We start from the raw sequence: 21,879 nt of genomic DNA, 5'->3' as shown, positions 1-21,879 counted from the left end.
TCGCAAAAATGTCAATGACTGCAAACTAGTGCTCAAAGCCAGTGAATATATCTTCAGATGCCATATCCTCGCAGTGCATGCCTATCCAACATGGCTTGCACCAGAAGGCCTGAGGCATTTAACTCTGTTAGTCAGAATGCCAAAGGTATTCATAGAATCAAAAAATGGCATGGCACACAAAGAGGACATTCGGCCCATTACATTTGTGCTGGCTCATTGGAAGAGCTATTAAACTCCTTCCACAACCTTTCTCTTTCACCAAAGTTCTGAAACTTCTTCTCTTTCATGTACTTATAAAATTCCTTTTGAAAGTTGTTTTTGACTCTATTTCCAATTTATTCTCAGGCAGTACATTCCAAATTCTAACTGTGTAAAAACATTTGCTGTGTAAAATTTTTTTTTTTTTTTTTTTACAGTCTTAATAATAAGAAAATATGGACAGAATTTAATCCAGCCCATAACGGCAGGAAACATGGTGGCCAAGCCTATTGAATCAGAGGAAAGGCCACATGTCAGCCTCCTGGTGGCGGGAAAACCACTCCTGGTTAAGATGGAGGCAGGAAGGTGCTGTTGCGGGAAACCTGACCACTCACGGCAGGATGTCAATTAGGTTTGTTAATGAGTCAATTAGCAGCATCCAGCTCTGAGCCAACTGGAACTTAATGGTGGTTCAGGGATTAAATGGAATTCATACGTCTTTCCTGTGTCTATCTCAGGCAACCCTGCAAATCCTGTTGCATTTGGCAACAGTACACCTGGGAAGGGCACCCTCATTGTCAGAGACTCAATCACTGACTGAGGAATCCAGCATCAGGAAGCATGCAGTCTACTGTAAACCACCCCCTGCCCTTGCCTCCGGCAGCCCGAGCCCCACTCCTTCAGTGATGACCCCCCCCCACCCACATTCCGTCTTCATTCATATATGTCCACAAAACAAAAAAGGTGATCGCTGGTGAAGTCCCTGATGCAGCCACTGCTCCCAGTGGTGCTGTCGGATATGGGGAACTGCTGCTGTCTGGTTGGTTAGCAGCTCACTGCGGGCAGCATTTCTGCTGCTGGGGCCTTAATCCTGGGGAAGGTCACTGGTTACTTGGCATTTAATTTGGTTGGGCCTCCCTCATGGAAGTGTTGTGTGGGACCCGCATTTGGAATATTCAATCCAACCCATTACATGCAAAGCTAAATCAAGGAATATATTTTCATATTTTTAATTCACATAATTGATTAACTTTTTTTGTTTCGATCTTTTAGCTTTTATTTGTTATTGATGACATCAGAGAATCTGAACTTTTCCAATGCTTATTTTTTTCTGCTTTAGTCTTCCAGTCATTTACTTCAAAATTTATTTTTTACATATAGACCATGTGTATGCCTGTTTGCAAAGGAGGAGTGGTTCCATTTAAAATTCTAACGTTGTGTGACTGTCCACTTCTAACAAAGCACCCACATTTGAATCATGAAATTATTTGCTCTCTCCATTGTTGCTATAATAAGGCTAATGCTTTGTCATGCTCAATCTATTCCTGCCGTAATGAAAGGGGCGTCCAATCTCTGCCAGGCTGAAATTTCTGGGAGTGGATTCTCCACTGCCTGCTGCCAGTAGAGAGTTTCCCGATCTGGCAGCGAATCGAGCATCACCTAGAAACAGGATTGGCGCTTGTTCCAATGCTCCGGTCCACCGGCGAGGGCGGCAGAGAGCTACATGCCCTGCACTGGCGGGAAGATGCAAATGGATAATTTGCGCCCAATTGCATTCGATTAATGGGCTGGAAGCCTGATTCACCAGGCCCCCGTGACGCTCCAACTCTCTCAGCTGGGATTCATATGGACATAGATGGGTGCAGATATTTTCAATCGTGGCCCTCTCACGGTGGGCCCTGTGGTGGGTCAAGAGGGTCAGTGCATAATGGAGGTACCCCCAAAACCCCATTGGAAGAACATCCCCCTTCATCCCCACAATGCAAATTCTACCACCCTCCTAACTCCAACGGAGACCAGGAATGATTCGACTCCAGCGAAAGCACTTAGTCTCCAGAATGGAGAATCCAACCCCTGTGTTTTAGCCTTGTGTACTGTCTGAATGAGATTGATTAATTTGCTACAACTTCATATGCCTAGCCATGTTCACTCTTGGCAGAATTTTTAAAATTCATTTCCCGTCTGTGTGCCTTGCTGGCTGGGCCAGTGGATTTTGCCCATCCCTCGTTGTCCTTGAGAAAATTGTGGTGAGCTCCCTTCTTGAACCGCTGCAGTGGATGTGGTGGAGGTATATCCACAATGCTGTTAGGAAGGGAGTTAGGAAGGAAAGGTTGGGCTTTCATATGTTCATCATTGGACTATTAATTGCAGATGATTTTTTCAATTGATTTTGAATTTCACCATCTGACATACGAACAAACATAAGAACATAAGAACTAGGAGCAGGAGTAGGCCATCTGGCCACTCGAGCCTGCTCTGCCATTCAATGAGATCATGGCTGATCTTTTGTGGACTCAGCTCCACTTTCCGGCCCGAACACCATAACCCTTAATCCCTTTATTCTTCAAAAAACTATCTATCTTTATCTTAAAAACATTTAATGAAGGAGCCTCTACTGCTTCACTGGGCAAGGAATTCCATAGATTCACAACTCTTTGGGTGAAGAAGTTCCTCCTAAACTCAGTCCTAAATCTACTTCCCCTTATTTTGAGGCTATGCCCCCTAGTTCTGCTTTCACCCGCCAGTGGAAACAAGCTGCCCGCATCTATCCTATCTATTCCCTTCTTAATCTTGTATGTTTCTATAAGATCCCCCCTCATCCTTCTAAATTCCAATGAGTACAGTCCCAGTCTACTCAACCTCTCCTCGTAATCCAACCCCTTCAGCTCTGGGATTACCCTAGTGAATCTCCTCTGCACACCCTCCAGTGCCAGTACATCCTTTCTCAAGTAAGGAGAGCAAAACTGAGCACAATACTCCAGGTGTGGCCTCACTAACACCTTATACAATTGCAGCATAACCTCACTAGTCTTAAACTCCATCCCTCTAGCAATGAAGGACAAAATTCCATTTGCCTTCTTAATCACCTGTTGCACCTGTAAACCAACTTTTTGCGACTCATGCACTAGCACACCAAGGTCTCTCTGCACAGCAGCATGTTTTAATATTTTATCATTGAAATAATAATCCCTTTTGCTGTTATTCCTTCCAAAATGGATAACCTCACATTTGTCAACATTGTATTCCGTCTGCCAGACCCTAGCCCATTCACTTAGTCTATCCAAATCCCTGCAGACTTCCAGTATCCTCTGCACTTTTTGCTTTACCACTTATCTTAGTGTCATCTGCAAACTTGGACACATTGCCCTTGGTCCCCAACTCCAAATCATCTATGTAAATTGTGAACAGTTGTGGGCCCAACACTGATCCCTGAGGGACACCACTAGCTACTGATTGCCAACCAGAGAAACACCCATTAATCCCCACTCTTTGCTTTCTATTAATTAACCAATCCTCTATCCATGCTACTACTTTTCCCTTAATGCCATGCATCTTAATCTTATGCAGCAACCTTTTGCGTGGCACCTGGTCAAAGGCTTTCTGGAAATCCAGATATACCACATCCATTGGCTCCCCGTTATCTACCGCACTGTTAATGTCCTCAAAAACCTCCACAAAATTAGTTAGGCACGACCTGCCCTTTATGAACCCATGCTGCGTCTGCCCAATGGGACAATTTCCATCCAGATGCCTCGCTATTTCTTCCTTGATGATAGATTCCAGCATCTTCCCTACTACCGAAGTTAAGCTCACTGGCCTATAATTACCCGCTTTCTGCCTACCTCCTTTTTTAAACAGTGGTGTCACGTTTGCTCATTTCCAATCTGCCGGGACCACCCCAGAGTCTAGAGAATTTTGGTAAATTATCGCCAGTGCATTTACAATTTCCCTCGCCATCTCTTTTAGCACTCTGGGATGCATTCCATCAGGTCCAGGAGACTTGTCTAGCTTTAGCCCCATTAGCTTGCCCATCACTACCTCCTTGGTGATAACAATCCTTTCAAGGTCCTCACCTATCGTAGCCTCATTTCCCAGTCCTCTAGTCTCCCACTGATCTTTGCTACTTTGTATGCTTTTTCCTTCAATTTGATACTCTCCCTTATTTCCTTAGATATCCACGGTCGATTTTCCCTCTTTTTACCATCCTTCCTTTTTGTTGGTATAAACCTCTGCTGAGCACTGTGAAAAATCACTTGGAAGGTTCTCCACTGTTCCTCAACTGTTTCACCATATAGTCTTTGCTCCCAGTCTACCTTAGCTAGTTCTTCTCTCATCCCATTGTAACCTCCTTTGTTTAAGCACAAAACACTAGTGCTTGATTTTACCTTCTCACCCTCCATCTGTATTTTAAATTCCACCATATTGTGATCGCTCCTTCCGAGAGGATCCCGAACTATGAGATCCTGAATCAATCCTGTCTCATTACACAGGACCAGATCCAGGACCGCTTGTTTCCTCATAGGTTCCATCACATACTGTTCTAGGAAACTATCACGGATACATTCTATAAACTCCTCCTCAAGGCTGCCTTGACCGACTTGGTTAAACCAATCGACATGTAGATTAAAATCCCCCATGATAACTGCTGTACCATTTCTACATGCATCTGTTATTTCTTTGTTTATTGCCTGCCCTACCATAATGTTACTATTTGGTGGCCTATAGATTACTCCTATCAGTGACTTTTTCGCCTTACTATTCCTGATTTCCACCCAAATGGATTCAACCTTATCCTCCATAGCACCAATGTCATCCTTTTCTGTTGCCCGGATGTCATCCTTAAATAACAGAGCTACACCTTACCATCCACTCTGTCCTTCCAAATCGTTTGATACCCTCGGATATTTAACTCCAAGTCGTGACCATCCTTTAACCATGTTTCAGTAATGGCCACTAAATCATAGACATTCAAGATGATTTGCACCATCAACTCATTTACCTTATTCCGAATACTACGAGCATTCAGGTAAAGTACACTTATGTTGGCTTTTTTACCTCTGTTCTGAATCTTAACATGCTGGGATTCGAACTCAGATCTCCAGAGTATTACCCTGGGTCTCTAGATTACTAGATAAAAGCAAATTACTGTGGATGCTGGAATCTGAAATGAAAGAGAAAATACTGGAAAATCTCAGCAGGTCTGGCAGCATCTGTAAGGAGAGAAAAGAGCTAACGTTTCGGGTCTGATGACTCTTTGTCAAAGCTTTGTTATGATATCTGATGGGCCTGAACTTCCAGAGTGGAAATCGGAGTCAGATTGTCACTCTGCTCCTACTCCCTTACCGTTAAAGATTTCAATCCGGTCTCGCACAACCTTTTAACTCGGGCCAGGCAAGACCTGTGCAGGGTAGCACACTCTAAAAGCCTTCAGGGCAAGTGTTGCTGCACAGCAATGAAGCGGGCCATGCTCCCTTTTTTTTGTGGCAATAGAAGATCCAGCCAGGTTTAAAGGTATTTGACAAGCCATGTAGAAGCTAAGTGAAGCAAATAAGTAAATCGGGCCTTGACAAGGAGGGAGAGTGTTATGTCAGGTCTTGGCGAGGTAGCTCAGACCTTGGCACGGGGGTCAGTTCGGGCCTTGGTGGGGGGCGGGGATTGGATCAAGTCTTGGCAGGGGGGGTTGGTCGGATTGGGGCTTGGCAAGGGGGTTGATCTGGGCCTTGACGTGGATATGGAGGTCAGATCAGGTCTTGGTAGGGAGTGCTGGTGTGGGGGTCAGATCAGGCCTCAGCGAGGATTGGGCCTTGGTGGAGGTGGGGCGAGGTTGAAAATTAGGAATCAGCCTTGGGGGTGAGGAAGAGAGTCAGGTCTGGTAGTGCATTTTGGTAGGTCTAACACAGAAGGGAAATATACTGTAAATGGTAAACCTTTCAGGTCCACAGATCTTTGAAGGTGGCAACACAAGTGGACAAGGTAGTCAAGAAAGCATACGGAATGCTTGCCTTCATTGGACGGGGCATCGAGTATAAAAACTGACAAGTCATGCTACAGTTGTATAGAACCTTGGTAAGGCCGCACTTGGAATATTGTGCACAATTCAGGTCGCCACACTACCAGAAGGATGGGGAGGCGTTGGAGAGGGTGCAGAGGAGGTTTACCTGGACGTTGCCTGGTCTGGAGGGTGTAAGCTATGTGGAGAGGCTGAATAGGCTCGGACTGTTTTCATTAGAAAGATGGAGGTCTACAAGATTATGAGAGGCAGTCACCAGGGGGCATAGGTTTAAGGTCCATGGGGCAAAGGTTAGAAGAGATGTGCAAGGCAGGTTTTTTATGCAGAAGGTGGTGAGTGCCTGGAACGCATTGCCAGGGGAGGTTGTGGAAGCAGGTACATTAACGGTGTTCCAAAAGCATCTTAACAAACACATGGATAGGATGGGTATAGAGGGATATAGCACAAGGGAGTGCTGAGTGTTTTGGCAAAGGTTGGTATCATGACCGGTACAGGTGTGGAGGACCGAAGGGCCTGTTCCTGTGCTGTATTATTCTTTGTTCTTGTTTTTTGTTCTTTGGTGGGGGAACTGTAACTTGGGAAAAGATTTCCCCATGGGGGTGAAGTTTCCCACAGAAGTGTGTCGTCAGGGGTTTGGGGTCCTGTGGGATGGAGGGAGTCCCATGGTGGGTGGTAGTCAAGGGGTGCTGGGAGAGTCTCGTGAGGGGTCTGTACAATAGTTACCTCTGAATCTACAAGTTGCTTTAATTCTTCTTTTTCTGGGCAACGATTGATTTAACACAGTTGGAACATAAAAAGTTCGCAATTTAAACTGCATTTTCAGATCTTTCCAGTCGGGCAATTGCCCATAGAAAGCTTGTACTTCACAATCTTTACTTGGGAACGGCAGGGGCTTCCCAACGCGTCTTTGGGATACTACCCCCCCAGTTACAGTGCCCTGGAACCCGAAAATTACAGCCCAGAGAAACTTTTGTCTCCTCAATCTAGGCTTAATTCAGGTCTTACAATTGCAGCCAACACATCAGACCTAGGTAACCTTTCACTTCTGAGATATTATATGTATGAAGATTTTCAAGCTTAAACAGTCCCTAAGTTGACATGCTTCTCGATGTTAGGTATACATGCACATACACAAACGACAATTACCAATGAACTTTGATTTTGCAACTGTTACTACTCAACACAGGCACCACATATGCTGCTTAATTCAGGAAACAATTTGCAAGGCAATGTTCAGCATCGTTGCTCAAAGCTGACGTCAAAATACTTTGCTTTCCCTAAAAGCATAATAAAATATTGGAAATTTGTTTTTACATCTTCTGCAACACCACACTGTTTCACACATACTTGCATTTCAAGCACAAAGAGCTTACCACAAAGTGCGCTCTCATCGGCTCCATCCGGACATTCCTCCATCCCATTGCAGAACTTTTCTGGTAGAAGGCAAATTGATTTATTCCCAGCGCAAGGATAGGTTGGGGGTTTGCATCCAAATGCTCCACAGCTCTCTTCATCTGAGTGGTCTTCACAGTCACTTTCCCCATCACAGACCCATGTCATATTGATGCACCTTCCTTTGAAGAACGGAAAGAGGAAAGGGTCAGATCATCTCTCCCAAACTGTTTAAGGGATTGTTTGAGAACCATTGCTTCTTTATAGGCATCATTCTTATCCTATAAACATATGCATTACAATTTCAAAGTTGTTATCAAATATTGGGCTTTTAGATCTTCAATATTTGTCAAAAATATCACAACTCTATTATCGTGACTGAGATGGAGAAAAAAACATTGTAATACTTCCAACTTTTGACTAGGTGTCACGAAATGCATTAGTCAGTGTCATACAGAAGTTTGATTAATTACATTTTTAAAATCACAAACCACAGTAGGAAATAGACAAAATGTATGTTTTGTGTGTGTGGTTCAACTGCACTATTATATCTCAAAATGACGAATCGATGGGTCACCAAATTACTATGCACTACCTGTTACACCTATAGATGGCACTGCCATAGCTATTATCTGTGTAAGTCACAAAAGGGCACATGCCAAAGTACCATCTGTTACACAATTCTTGCAACTGCACATCCACATCACAGGATATATCCACAACACGTACTCCATCTGATTGTTGAGTGGCAGTTCATCAGCATTGTCTGAAAGCTGTTATAGTTAATCCAGCAGATCTCCTAGCTACTGTACACAGAAGTTTCTTGAAGAAAATTGGGTTAAGTGGCAATGCCAGATTCCAACCCCAATGTCAGATCCATGCAGCTTTCAATCTTACGCACACTCCAGAACAAGGATAATCATTAAGGAACTTCATGGATATACGTTACACCAATCCTGACACACTGAGGCTTTAGTAAGGTATGCCACATGTTGTGCAAAGCTAAGATCCATAAATCTTTATCAGCCCCTCAATATAATTAACATACAAGTTCAGTTCAGCTCTGTTCATTTTGACACTTAAGTCAAACAAAAATCATGGACCAAGAAGAAGAATACAGCATTGTTCTAAGATAATGGATATTGTTGTCACTGCAGCTTCTGAGCCTTGTTCTTTTATTTTTTTTATATTGATTGAGAGATGTAAGGTATAAATCAGATTAATTGATGAAAAGAAAATGCACTTTCCAACAAAACATTTCTTTGCAATATTGATGGCTAAAAAGTATAACTGGATATATTTGTCATTGGACAAGACACATTATCAGTCTCTTTTCTCCTGCTGCTTGAGGCATCTTGCATCCTAAAAATGGCCATATCTTAATAAAAGAACGCCTTCTCAAAAATCTATTTTTTCTAACCAAAGGTTGTCACATTCTTCATCTCTCTCAACAGGACTTGCTGTTCATTCTTTTTTGCACTTTAAGCTTGTTTCTACCATACACAGTAAAGTGCTTTGGGATGTATTCTATGCTAAAGTTCCTACGCATATGCAAATTGCTATTATTGTTCCAGAATGGAACAGTGGATCTGTTCAATATGGTCCATGATCTGAAAAATGCAGTCTCTTTATTACAGGGACCAGCATGTCACGAGAACATGTTTCATGTTTATCACAAGCGCTCTAAACCTGTGGTGGTGATATTGTCAGTGTTTGACATCAATACTTCACTGAAAATAACAGCAAATCTGGGAGTCCATATATGTGCAGAATAACACAGAAAAGTCGCTCATGTGTTTTGATGTGTCTCCATAGCCTATGCTGTTGAATCCCTCCACTCCACCCAAATGCAATCAATGGGAATTCTTTGAATTGACAAGGATTTCCATTCTAAAGCTATTAGTTTCACCATAAAAACCCGAGAAAATGTTACACTTTGTTGAGTATGGTGAAATTGGATTTTTAACTATTAACTTCATAACTGCTGCTAAATAACAACTAATTTTATATTTGTGGAATGCCAAATTTCTACATTTGTTCAAAAATGTGCATATTTTAAAACTATTTATTGAAGTTAATCTTCACTTCGCATTTGTTAATTTGGTAATAATAATTTGTTTTACATTCTGAAATTAAAAATTAAATTAAAGTGATTTGGTGCTTTTAATTTGCTGTTGGTTCCATGTCACTGGCTGCTTAGCCTGGTCGTTGACATCACTGCTGCTGCTGCATGCTTGGATAGCTCCTCGACCTGGCACCAGATGAAAACTGCTGTTGGCCAAAGGACGAATGAGCCACAAAAATCACTAGAGCACCAGAGCCGTGTGGGCAGCTTTCTCCAAGGTCAGCGGCAAACACAGTTACTTTGCCACTGACTGCTAAATCCTAGCTAGAAGCACAATATGTTTCGCCCTCAATTGCATGATACACATGCACCAGGCTTGCTTTTTTTTTTGAGGTGTGACTTTCAGTGACAGCAATTTAACTCTGTAAAGTAGCTATTACTGTGTAATTTGACATATATCCCCTTTAGGCTGAGCGACACAGATGGTGTCTTATTGACAAAGAGATGCGCTTAAGACATTGCATTGTCATGTCTAACACAATTTTGTGTCGCTCAAGACTTATCACCACAAATTTTGTTTGCATAAGTTTACATACTGTAGGTTTACCAATGGTTTTATTATAATCAATAAAAGCTTTGTTAACTGACCATTCGGGTGGACCTGGCTTCCAAAATTAGTGAAATTTAACTGGAAGTGTTAATTACTTATCATACATTTTCTGATTCCTACAGTACAGAATTCAAGGACATAGAACATAGAACATAGAAAAATACAGCACAGAACAGGCCCTTCGGCCCACGATGTTGTGCCGAACCTTTGTCCTAGATTAATCATAGATTATCATTGAATTTACAGTGCAGAAGGAGGCCATTCGGCCCCCCGAGTCTGCACCGGCTCTTGGAAAGAGCACCCTACCCAAACTCAACACCTCCACCCAACACCAAGGGCAATTTGGACATTAAGGGCAATTTATCATTGGCCAATTCACCTAACCCGCACATCTTTGGACTGTGGGAGGAAACCGGAGCACCCGGAGGAAACCCACGCAGACACGGGGAGGACGTGCAGACTCCGCACAGACAGTGACCCAAGCTGGAATCGAACCTGGGACCCTGCTACCATGCTGCCCTTAAGAACAAATAAATCTACACTATATCATTTTACCGTAATCCATGTACCTATCCACTAGCTGCTTGAAGGTCCCTAATGTTTCCGACTCAACTACTTCCACAGGCAGTGCATTCCATGCCCCCACTACTCTCTGGGTAAAGAACCTACCTCTGATATCCCTCCTATATCTTCCACCTTTCACCTTAAATTTATGTCCCCTTGTAATGGCTTGTTCCACCCGGGGAAAAAGTCTCTGACTGTCTACTCTATCTATTCCCCTGATCATCTTATAAACCTCTATCAAGTTGCCCCTCATCCTTCTCCGCTCTAATGAGAAAAGGCCTAGCACCCTCAACCTTTCCTCGTAAGACCTACTCTCCATTCCAGGCAACATCCTGGTAAATCTTCTTTGCACCTTTTCCAAAGCTTCCACATCCTTCCTAAAATGAGGCGACCAGAACTGTACACAGTACTCCAAATGTGGCCTTACCAAAGTTTTGTACAGCTGCATCATCACCTCACGGCTCTTAAATTCAATCCCTCTGTTAATGAACGCGAGCACACCATAGGCCTTCTTCACAACTCTATCCACTTGAGTGGCAACTTTCAAAGATGTATGAACATAGACCCCAAGATCTCTCTGCTCCTCCACATTGCCAAGAACTCTACCGTTAACCCTGTATTCCGTATTCATATTTGTCCTTCCAAAATGGACAAACTCACTCTTTTCAGGGTTAAACTCCATCTGCCACTTCTCAGCCCAGCTCTGCATCCTATCTATGTCTCTTTGCAGCCGACAACAGCCCTCCTTACTATCCACAACTCCACCAATCTTCGTATCGTCTGCAAATTTACTGACCCACCCTTCAACTCCCTCATCCAAGTCATTAATGAAAATCACAAACAGCAGAGGACCCAGAACTGATCCCTGCGGTACGCCACTGGTAACTGGGATCCAGGCTGAATATTTGCCATCCACCACCACTCTCTGACTTCTATCGGTTAGCCAGTTCGTTATCCAACTGGCCAAATTTCCCACTATCCCATGCCTCCTTACTTTCTGCATAAGCCTACCATGGGGAACTTTATCAAATGCCTTACTAAAATCCATGTACACTACATCCACTGCTTTACCTTCATCCACATGCTTGGTCACCTCCTCAAAGAATTCAATAAGACTTGTAAGGCAAGACCTACCCCTCACAAATCCGTGCTGACTATCCCTAATCAAGCAGTGTCTTTCCAGATGCTCAGAAATCCTATCCTTCAGTACCCTTTCCATTACTTTGCCTACCACCGAAGTAAGACTAACTGGCCTATAATTCCCAGGGTTATCCCTAGTTCCTTTTTTGAACAGGGGCACGACATTCGCCACTCTCCAATCCCCTGCAACCACCCCTGTTGACAGTGAAGACGAAAAGATCATTGCCAACGGCTCTGCAATTTCATCTCTTGAATCCTTGGATATATCCCGTCAGGCCTGGGGGACTTGTCTATCCTCAAGTTTTTCAAAATGCCCAACACAGCTTCCTTCCTAACAAGTATTTCCTCGAGCTTACCAATCTGTTTCACACTGTCCTCTCCAACAATATCGCCCCTCTCATTTGTAAATACAGAAGAAAAGTACTCGTTCAAGACCTCTCCTATCTCTTCAGACTCAATACACAATCTCCCGCTACTGTCCTTGATCGGACCTACCCTCGCTCTAGTCATTCTCATATTTCTCACATATGTGTAAAAGGGTTTTCCTTGATCCTACCCGCCAAAGATTGTTCATGCCCTCTCTTAGCTCTCCTAATCCCTTTCTTCAGTTCCCTCCAATGCCCTGTCTGAACCTTGTTTCCTCAGCCTTACATAAGTCACCTTTTTCCTCTTAACAAGACATTCAACCTCTCTTGTCAACCATGGTTCCCTCACTCGACCATCTCTTCCCTGCCTGACAGGGACATACATATCAAGGACACGTAGCACCTGTTCCTTGAACAAGTTCCACATTTCACTTGTGTCCTTCCCTGCCAGCCTATGTTCCCAACTTATGCACTTCAATTCTTGTCTGACAACATCGTATTTACCCTTCCCCCAATTGTAAACCTTGCCGTGTTGCACGTACCTATCCCTCTCCATTACTAAAGTGAAAGTCACAGAATTGTGGTCACTATCTCCAAAAGGATGTTAGCATTCATTGTGAGGGGATTTGAATACAAAAGTAGGGACGTTATGCCTCAGTTGTATAGGGCATGAGTGAGACCACGGGAGGGATTCTCCGACACCCCATCAGGTCGGAGAATCGCCGGGTAGGCGGTGTGAATCCCGCCCCCGCTGGCCGCCGGATTCTGCAGCACCGAAAATTCGTCGGGGGCGGGAATCGCGCGCACCGGTCGGCGGGCCCCACCCGGTGATTCTCCGGCCCGCGATGGGCTGAAGTCCCGCTACTATCATGCCAGTCCCGCCAGCGTGAATCAAACCACCTTCCTGCCCGGCGGGACTGGCGGCGCAGGCAGGCTCCAGGGTCCTGGGGGGGGGCGCGGGGCTATCTGGCCCTGAGGGGTGCCCCCACGGTGGCCTGACCCGCGATCGGGGCCAACCGATCCCCGGGCATGCCTGTGCCGTGGGGGCACTCTTTTCCTTCCGCCTCGGCCATTGCCTCCGTGATGGCCGATCCGGAAGTGACCACCCCCCGGCACATGCGCGGGGATGACGTCAGCAGCCACTGACGCTCCCGTGCATGCGCGGCCTTCTGCCGACTGGCGAGGTCCCTTCGGCCCCGGCTGGTGTGGCGCCAAAGGCCTTTCCCGCCAGCCGGCGGCGCACCAACCACTCCGGCACGGGGCTAGCCCCTCAAGGTGAGGGCTTGGCCCCTAAAGGTGCGGAGAAATCCGCATCTTTGGGGCGGCCCGACGCCGGAATGGTTCCCGCCACTTCATCCCGCCGGGACCCCCCTCCCCGCTGGATAGGGGAGAATCCCGGCCCACATTTAGAGTATAGGGCGGGATTCTCCGACCCCCCCGCCGGGTGGGAGAATCACTGAGGGTCGGCGTGAATCCCGCCCCTGCCGTCCTCCTAATTCTACCGCCCCCCCCAAAATTGACCCGGCGTGAGTCGCGCCACCCGCCTTGTAGAATGGCGGGGTCCGGTGCGACTTAATGAGCCCCGGGGCTGACCGAATTTTCCGGCCCGCGATGGGCCGAAGTCCCGCCCGTTCTTTGCCAGTCCTGCCGGCGTAAATTAGAGTAGGTCCCTTACCAAAGAACAAAGAAATGTACAGCACAGAAACAGGCCCTTCGGCCCCCAAGTCTGTGCCGATCATGATGCCCTAACTAAAAAAAAACCTCTGCCCTTACACGATCTGTGTCCCTTTATTTCCTCCCGATTCATGTACCTATCCAAATGCCTCTTAAATGTTGCTAATGTACCTGCTTCCATCACATCCTCTGGCAGCGTTTTCAAGGCACCCACCACTCTCTGTGAAAAACCTACCCCGCACATCTCCCTTAAACTTTCCGCCCCTCACCTTGAACCTGTGCCCCCTTGTAATTGACACTTCCCTCCTCGGAAAAAGCCTCGGACTGTCCACCCTGTCTATGCCTCTCATAATTTTGTAAACCTCTATCAGGTCTCACCTCAGCCTCCGTCTTTCCAGTGAAAACTATCATAGTTTATTCAACCCCCCCCTCATAGCCAACACCCTCAAGACCAGGCAACATCCTGGTGAACCTTCTTTGCACTCTCTCCAAAGCGCCCACGTCCTTCTGATAATGTGGTGATCAGAACTGCACGCAATACTCCAAATACCGGCGGGACCTGGCGGCGAGGGCGGGCTACAGGGTTCTTGGGGGATCGCGGGGGGATCTGGCCCCGGGAGGTGCCCCCACGGTGGCCTGGCCTGCGGTCGGGGCCCACCGACCCACGGGTGGGCCTGCGCCACGGGGGCACTCTATTGTTCTGCACCGGAGGCCGTGGTCCTCCGCCATTCCCGTTGTGGAAGCGAATCCCTCTGCGTATGTGCGGAGACGACGCCAGCACGGCTGGCGCTCCCGCGCATGCACCGGCCGGCGGAGGCACTTCAGCGCTGGTTGGCGTGGCGCCAAGCCCCTTTCCTGCCGGCCGGTGGGATGCCAACCACTCTGGGCAGGCCTAGCCCCTAAAGGTGCGGAGGATTCCGCACCTTTGGGGTGACCCGACGCCGGAGTGGTTCACGCCACTCCGTCCCGCCGGGACCGCCCGCCCCGCCGGGTAGAGGAGAATCTCGCCCATAGTGTCCAATATTGGTTACCTTATTTAAGGAAGGATGTTAATGCATTGGAAGAAAAATGAATTCCCTCGCCTCTTTAATCTGGTTTGTCGAGACTTTGAGGGAGCTTGCTAACAGCTTGCGTTAACGAGACCAAGATTTTCAATAAGGCGGCTGCTGTGACCTGACCTGTGAGCTTCTACGTGGTGAGAATAGGGGAGGCAGTGCTGAAACAACTTTATTTGATGGAAAAACAATAAAACTACTAGCATCAATCAAATTTTAATCACCAGCCCCTTTCCCTTTCCCATATCAGGTCCTGCAGCTCTCCATTTGCACCGGCCACATCGAAGGTGAAGATCTCATTTTTTCAAAACATAGCCATAGCTGCTGTTTCAGGCTAGGATGTGTTCTGCTTCCAGAAGCTAGATTCAAAGGGGTTAGGAGTGAGCCTAGCCCTACCCAAGCAGCTGATTCCACTGCTGGTTTTTAATACACCCCAGTTAGGCAGGAAGTCCTACCACTGACAGCTGTCAGTCAGTTAAATGGCTGGTAGCTCTCTGGTCACAGAAGTGCCACTGGGAGCGCTGGCCACTGCTGGGACTACAGAAATCCCAACACAAGGTTTGGGTTATTGCTGCAACCTGTTTAAATGGCCCTGGTGTCAGAGACAAGGTGTGCTGGGGACTTGGGTAGGTAGAACATGAAGTGGGGGGTGGCGGGGGGGGGGGGGAGTGGGGGTTGGAGAGAGGGAAGTACTGTGTGGTGATGTGCATCAATATAAATGCATGTAGGCTAGCTAGGCACGAGAGGGAGCACCAAAGACATCACACACACACGCACTCAACCAATAGATCAGATAGATAGGGCACGACCAATGGACATTCACGATACACACGGAGGTGACACGACAACAAGAGGGCATTACCAACCCATATATAAAGGACACCACACACATGATCTGCCTCTTTTCAGTGGAGACAGTCAGTGAGTACAGACACAGGGTTGATTCAGTATTACACCCACCACGTGGATTGCAGCAGCTGGTTAGTCAGTCTGAGTAGCTATAGTAAGATTAGCAGTAGTGTCGAACCCGAGTAATAGAAGTGTAATAGTTTAATAAACGTGTTGAAGTTATCTCCACGTCTGAACCTTCCTTTGTCAAGTGCACCACAAGGAAGCCACTTATGTTACACCTACAACATAACAAATCATGGTACCATAAGTGAACTGTTTCAATCCATATAGCCATACCTAAGCGTACAGGGACAACCAGCAACAATACCCAGGCAAGATGTTCGAGACCCGCAGCAGCTCCAGTGCCACGGCGCTCTCCACGAAAACTGGCGGGTATTCTGGCAAATGTTTGAATTCTGCCTGGTAGCATCCGACCTAGAAGACCTGGCCGATGCTGAAAAGACAGAACTTTTCCTCACCACCGCCGGTGCCAGAGTAGAAGAAATCTTAAAAAAATTAAAGTTCTCCAAGGGGCAAAAGAGGAGCGACTTCCAGGCAGCCCTGGACATATCCGGCAAATACTGTGAGGAAAACACACTCCAACCAGCAAGAAAAGGTAAGAGAAGGGCCAGAACTCACCACGAGGCAGAGATCCCGGAGCAGAGAACAGTTTTGATTGGCAGCCATCTTTCTAAAGGGACTGCACTTGCACAGTTGCATGAGAAGCACACAGAACGGGGAAGGTCCATTTGCGCATGCGCGAGACGCCTTGCATGCGCAATCGCGAAAACGGCCATCGGTAAAGGTACAGCGATCTGCACATGCGCAGTCGCTTCCTTCGCGCTACGTCACTACAGAGGCCCCAGACCATTTAAAGGGGAAATGTCCCAAATCAAAGAAAAAATCTTTTAAAGCCATAAAACAACCTTCCTTCACCTGGAATGACAGCACAATGCCTCACATTGAACCAGGAAATGAAATTAACCTCCGAAGAACCCTGCAACAAGCAGTTACCTATGCCCAAACCGATGATTTCGACTTTGAATACTTCGATACCGACCTGTACATTTTCTCTGGATCTCGCGAGCCCAATGCCAGCTCCGACGCGAACAGTGATGAGATGGTTCCAGAAGACAACGACTCAGACGAACCTTTCACCTTGGGAGGCTACCCCAGTACCAACTCCGAACCGCAACTAGACGTGTTGCACATTGACGACCCCGATGACAAATTCTTCGGATTTGAGGATCTTCAGCCCAGCAGAAATGACATCCCAACTCGTGAGTGCAGGATTATGATGCGGCCTGAAACCAAGAGACAGAGAGCAGTACAAGCCCACAGAGAGCGGCCTGCTGCCACACATAGCGTGGTCCACGCACCACTCAGGGTTCCCGACTCTACGAAAGAAGACACGCAAGACTCCACACCGCAGTCCTTGCACACACAAGACGTGACTCCAGTGTCACAAGCCTCCGCAGCGAGCTTGTGGACAGTCTCCATGGTAGAAGCAACGCAAGACTCCGACGCGCAGTCCTTGCAGGATCAAGATCAAGAGGGTCTAGCAACCTCCTCTGACCAGCTAGCGGCAGACGTTGCAAGTCTGCCATGCTCAAGTAAACAGGAAGAAGACTAAGACTACCATGCTTCAGTGCACAGCAGGACGACTATGACGGTCTATCATGCTACAGTGAAGAACAAAGCGACGATGACAGTCCAAGCCCAAATCAACAGCAAGACAATGACAGTTCACCCACATTGTTTGCACCACCAGATGAAGACTCTGACAATTTACCCAACCCAAGTGAACAAGCAGTTACTGAGGCTCTACCCACGGCATGTGAGACGAGTGATGACAGCATCCCACTTCCAATGCAAGATGTTAAAACAGACCAGACTCCAGATGAGGAGCAATCAAACGGCGACTTTGATTCACGCAAGCCGGACTTCACTCCAGACAGGGAGTGCCGCAACCTCAGTCATGGCACGCTCAGGGTGATCGCAGATGCCACAATGACAGGAGATGGATCACTTAACAATTGCACTGGGTCAGTAATAACAAGCAGCGGCTACAGTCCAAGAGGAATACACCAATATTCACCACAGCTGTATCCACACATTTGTTCCCCACTAGCAGTGCAGCCAATGACAGCTCATGCTGGACAAACCCAGTATTCAGGCATGCAGCATATTCTCAAACAGGCCAGCACTACGGATTTCCCATTAATGGAATCAAGTCCGAAGGAGGACTACCGCAAGCGCAATATGCACGACAGACTGGATGCCTTAGTTACAGCCCAGGATTTGCTGCACCCCAACCTGGCCAGATGGCCTATTCCTATCAGATGCAAGGTTCTAGTTTCACACCATCACCAGGTATTTATGCGAGCAGCAACTCTGTTTCCAATTCGACAAGCTTCAACGGTTCTCAACAGGATCACCCTTCCAGCACAGCACATGGCCAGAACCAGTAAGTACAGTCTTATCCAACTTCACACATGGCACATCCATGACCTCGAATGATACTGTTGATGGTACCTCTTCAATGTCAACACCTTATCAGCTACAAGATGCCATCCGACAGCACCATCACAAACATCGAAAAAAGAAAGGGACTCCTAATCAGACAGCGAAGTGATTTGACCACTTCTTGGTTCCTGTGGCACAGGGACGTTGATGGCGTTCATAACCAAGAGAGACATTTGAACATGATGATTGATGGTTTTTGGACTCACATGAATGATTTGGACTTATTGTTTAATCACTGTTCTCATGACTTGTATATACCTTAACTTATCTACCTGTTTTTTGTTCAATTTTCTCAAAGTGTGCAGAAAATATGTAACATATAAAAAAGGGGGGATATGGTGATGTGCATCAATGTAAATGCATGTAGGCTAGCTAGACACTAGAGGGAGCACCAAAGACATCACACACACAGGCTCAACCAATAGATCAGATAGATAGGACACGACCAATGGACATTCACATAAGAACATAAGAACTAGGAACAGGAGTAGGCCATCTGGCCCCTCGAGTCTGCTCCGCCATTTAATGAAATCATGGCTGATCTTTGTGGACTCAGCTCCATTCTCCGGCCCGTACACCATATCCGCGAATCACTTTATTCTTTAGAAAGGTATCTATCTTTTTCTTAAAAACATTTAAAGAAGGAGCCTCAACTGCTTCACTGGGCAAGGAATTCCAGAGATTCACATCCCTTTGGGTGAAGAAGTTCCTCCTAAACTCGGTCCTAAATCTACTTCCCCTTATTTTGATGCTATGCCCCCTAGTTCTGCTTTCCGCGACCAGTGGAAACAACCTGCCCGCATCTATCCTATCTATTCCCTTCATAATTTTATATGTTTCAATAAGATCCCCCCTCATCCTTCTAAACTCCAATGAGTACAGTCCCAGTCTACTCAACCTCTCGTCATAATCTAATCCCCTCAACTCTGGGATCAACCTAGTGAATCTCCTCTGCACTCTCTCCAGTGCCTATATGTCCTTTCTCAGGTAAGGAGACCAAAACTGAACACAATACTCCAGATGTGGCCTCACCAACACCCTATACAATTGCAGCATAACCTCCCTAGTCTTGAACTCCATCCCTCTAGCAATGAAAGACAAAACTCGATTAGCCTTCTTAATCACCTGTTGCACCTGCACACCAACTTTTTGCGACTCGTGCACCAGCACACCCAGGTCCCTCTGCACAGCAGCATGTTTTAACATCTTACCGTTTAAATAATAATCCATTCTGCTGTTATTCCTCCCAAAATGGATAGCCTCACACTTGGCAACATTGAATTCCATCTGCCAGACCCTAGCCCATTCACCTAACCTATCCAAATCCTTCTGCAGACTTCCGGTATCCTCTGCACTTTTTGCTTTACCACTCATCTTAGTGTCGTCTGCAAACTTTGACACATTGCACTTGGTCCCCAACTCCAAATCATCTATGTAAATTGTGAACAACTGCGGCCCAACACTGATCCTTGAGGGACCCCACTAGTTACAGGTTGCCAACCAGAGAAACACCCATTTATCCCCACTCTCTGCTTTCTGTTAGTTAACCAATCCTCTACCCATGCTATCACTTTACCCTCAATGCCATGCATCTTTAGTTTATGCAGCAACCTTTTGTGTGGCACCTTGTCAAAAGCTTTCTGGAAATCCAGATATACCACATCTATTGGCTCCCCGTTATCTACTGCACTGGTAACGTCCTCAAAAAATTCTACCAAATTAGTCAGACATGACCTACCCTTTGTGAACCCATGCTGCGTCTGCCCAATGGGACAATTTCCCTCCAGGTGGCCCGCTATTTCCTCCTTAATGATAGATTCCAGCATTTTCCCTACAACCGAAGTTAAGCTTACCGGCCTATAATTACCCGCTTTCTGCTGACCTCCTTTTTTAAACAGTGGTCTCACGTTTGCTACTTTCCAATCCTCTGGGACCACACCAGAGTCTAGTGAGTTTTGATAAATTATCACTAGTGCGTTTACAATTTCCCTAGCCATCTCTTTTAACACTCTGGGATGCATCCCATCAGGGCCAGGAGACTTGTCTACCTTTAGCCCCAATAGCTTGCCCAATACTGCCTCCTTCGTGATTACAATCATCTCAAGGTCCTCACCTGTCATATCTTTATTTCCATCAGTCACTGGCATGTTATTTTGTGTCTTCCACTGTGAAGACTGACCCAAAAAACCTGTTCAGCTCCTCAGCCATTTCCCCGTCTCCTATTATTAAATCTCCCTTCTCATCTTCCAAAGGGCCAATATTTACCTTAGCCACTCTTTTTTGTCTTATATATTTGTAGAAGCTTTTAATATCTGCTTTTATGTTCTGAGCCAGTTTACTTTCATAGTCTACCTTACTCTTCTTTATAGCTTTTTTAGTAGCTTTCTGTTGTCCCCTGTTGTCACGATACATGACCACAAGAGGGCATTACATCAACCTATATATAAAGGACACCACACACATGATCTGCCTCTTTCCAGTGGAGACAGTCAGTGAGTACAGACACAGGGTTGATTCAATATCATTCCCACCACGTGGATTGCAGCAACTGGTTAGTCAGTCTGGGTAGCTATCATAGGATTAGCAGTAGTGTCGCACCTGAGTAATAGAAGTGTAAATAGTTTAATAAACGTGTTGAAGTTATCTCCACGTCTGAACCTTCCTTTGTCAAGTGCACCACAAGGAAGCCGCTTATGTTACACCTACAACATAATAAATTACTGAGGGGACCTACAATGGGCTCAGGGGTTTGCTAAGGAGGTACATCCCCTTGCCCATCACCAGCTGATGGAGTGAAAGCTGCTGGATATGATACATGGCATGTGTCTCACCTGCCGCTAGTTAAAAGTGGCATTAGGGTGAGGTCCATAAGTGGCCATTTATTGGTCACCTAAGGGCCTTAATTGGCCCATGGGTGGGCAGGCCACCTGATATATATTCCACCACTGGAAAATTTGTGATGGGGGTGGGACAGGTGGGTGGCAGGCACACCGCCCTTGGCATCTTATGTGCCCATCCACCAGGAGTAGATAAAACCCAGCCCCCAGAGCCATGTCGCCATCCCATCTGGTCCAGTCACTAATAGGATGACGGACCCATCGCTAGGATTATTAAGACCTCAGCCCCATTAAAATCCTGTTTTCCGACAGGCTGGAGGAGAAAGCGGGAGCATAACGCGGGATTGGTCCCCCTTCCCCGTCATTTCTGTGCGCGAGCCGCACACAGGCCCCGACACAGGGAGATGGCTGCGCCCCGCCGTGCCGCTCCCAGGTGCCGGGACAATGACCTGGAGACACTGCTGGACGCAGTGGAAGAGAGGATGGCGATCCTGTGCCCAAGACGTGGCCACCGGCACCCGGCCAGCACAGTCAGGTGCAACTGGCGTGATGTGGGCATCGCCGTTAGCACTGTGGGCCTTACCCCACGTTCTGGAGAGCAGTGCCGCAAGAAGCTCCACGGCCTCACGAGGGCAGCCAGGGTAAGCACCCCGAAAGTTTCCCCAGGCCACACCCCACTCCTCCCTCCCACCCCCACAACATGCCGTGCCCCCCCCCCCCTGCCCATGAAACCTCATTTCACCCGACATGGGCACCACACACCCCTTGCGA

General features: G+C 46.7%; 1 protein-coding gene across 1 annotated transcript in view; it reads right to left on the bottom strand.

Moving 5' to 3' along the window:
* LOC140406652 (low-density lipoprotein receptor-related protein 1-like) overlaps positions 1-21,879 on the bottom strand; it is a 1,475,832-nt gene that overhangs the window by 1,022,983 nt on the left and 430,970 nt on the right. The window contains exon 16 of the mRNA XM_072494659.1: positions 7,363-7,563. Coding sequence (XP_072350760.1) covers positions 7,363-7,563 — 201 coding nt within the window. The remainder of the gene's footprint in view (positions 1-7,362; positions 7,564-21,879) is intronic.

This window comes from Scyliorhinus torazame, chromosome 2 (assembly GCF_047496885.1).
Source record: "Scyliorhinus torazame isolate Kashiwa2021f chromosome 2, sScyTor2.1, whole genome shotgun sequence".
NCBI classification, from domain to species: domain Eukaryota; kingdom Metazoa; phylum Chordata; class Chondrichthyes; order Carcharhiniformes; family Scyliorhinidae; genus Scyliorhinus; species Scyliorhinus torazame.
This window is presented reverse-complemented; position numbering and strand designations above follow the sequence as displayed.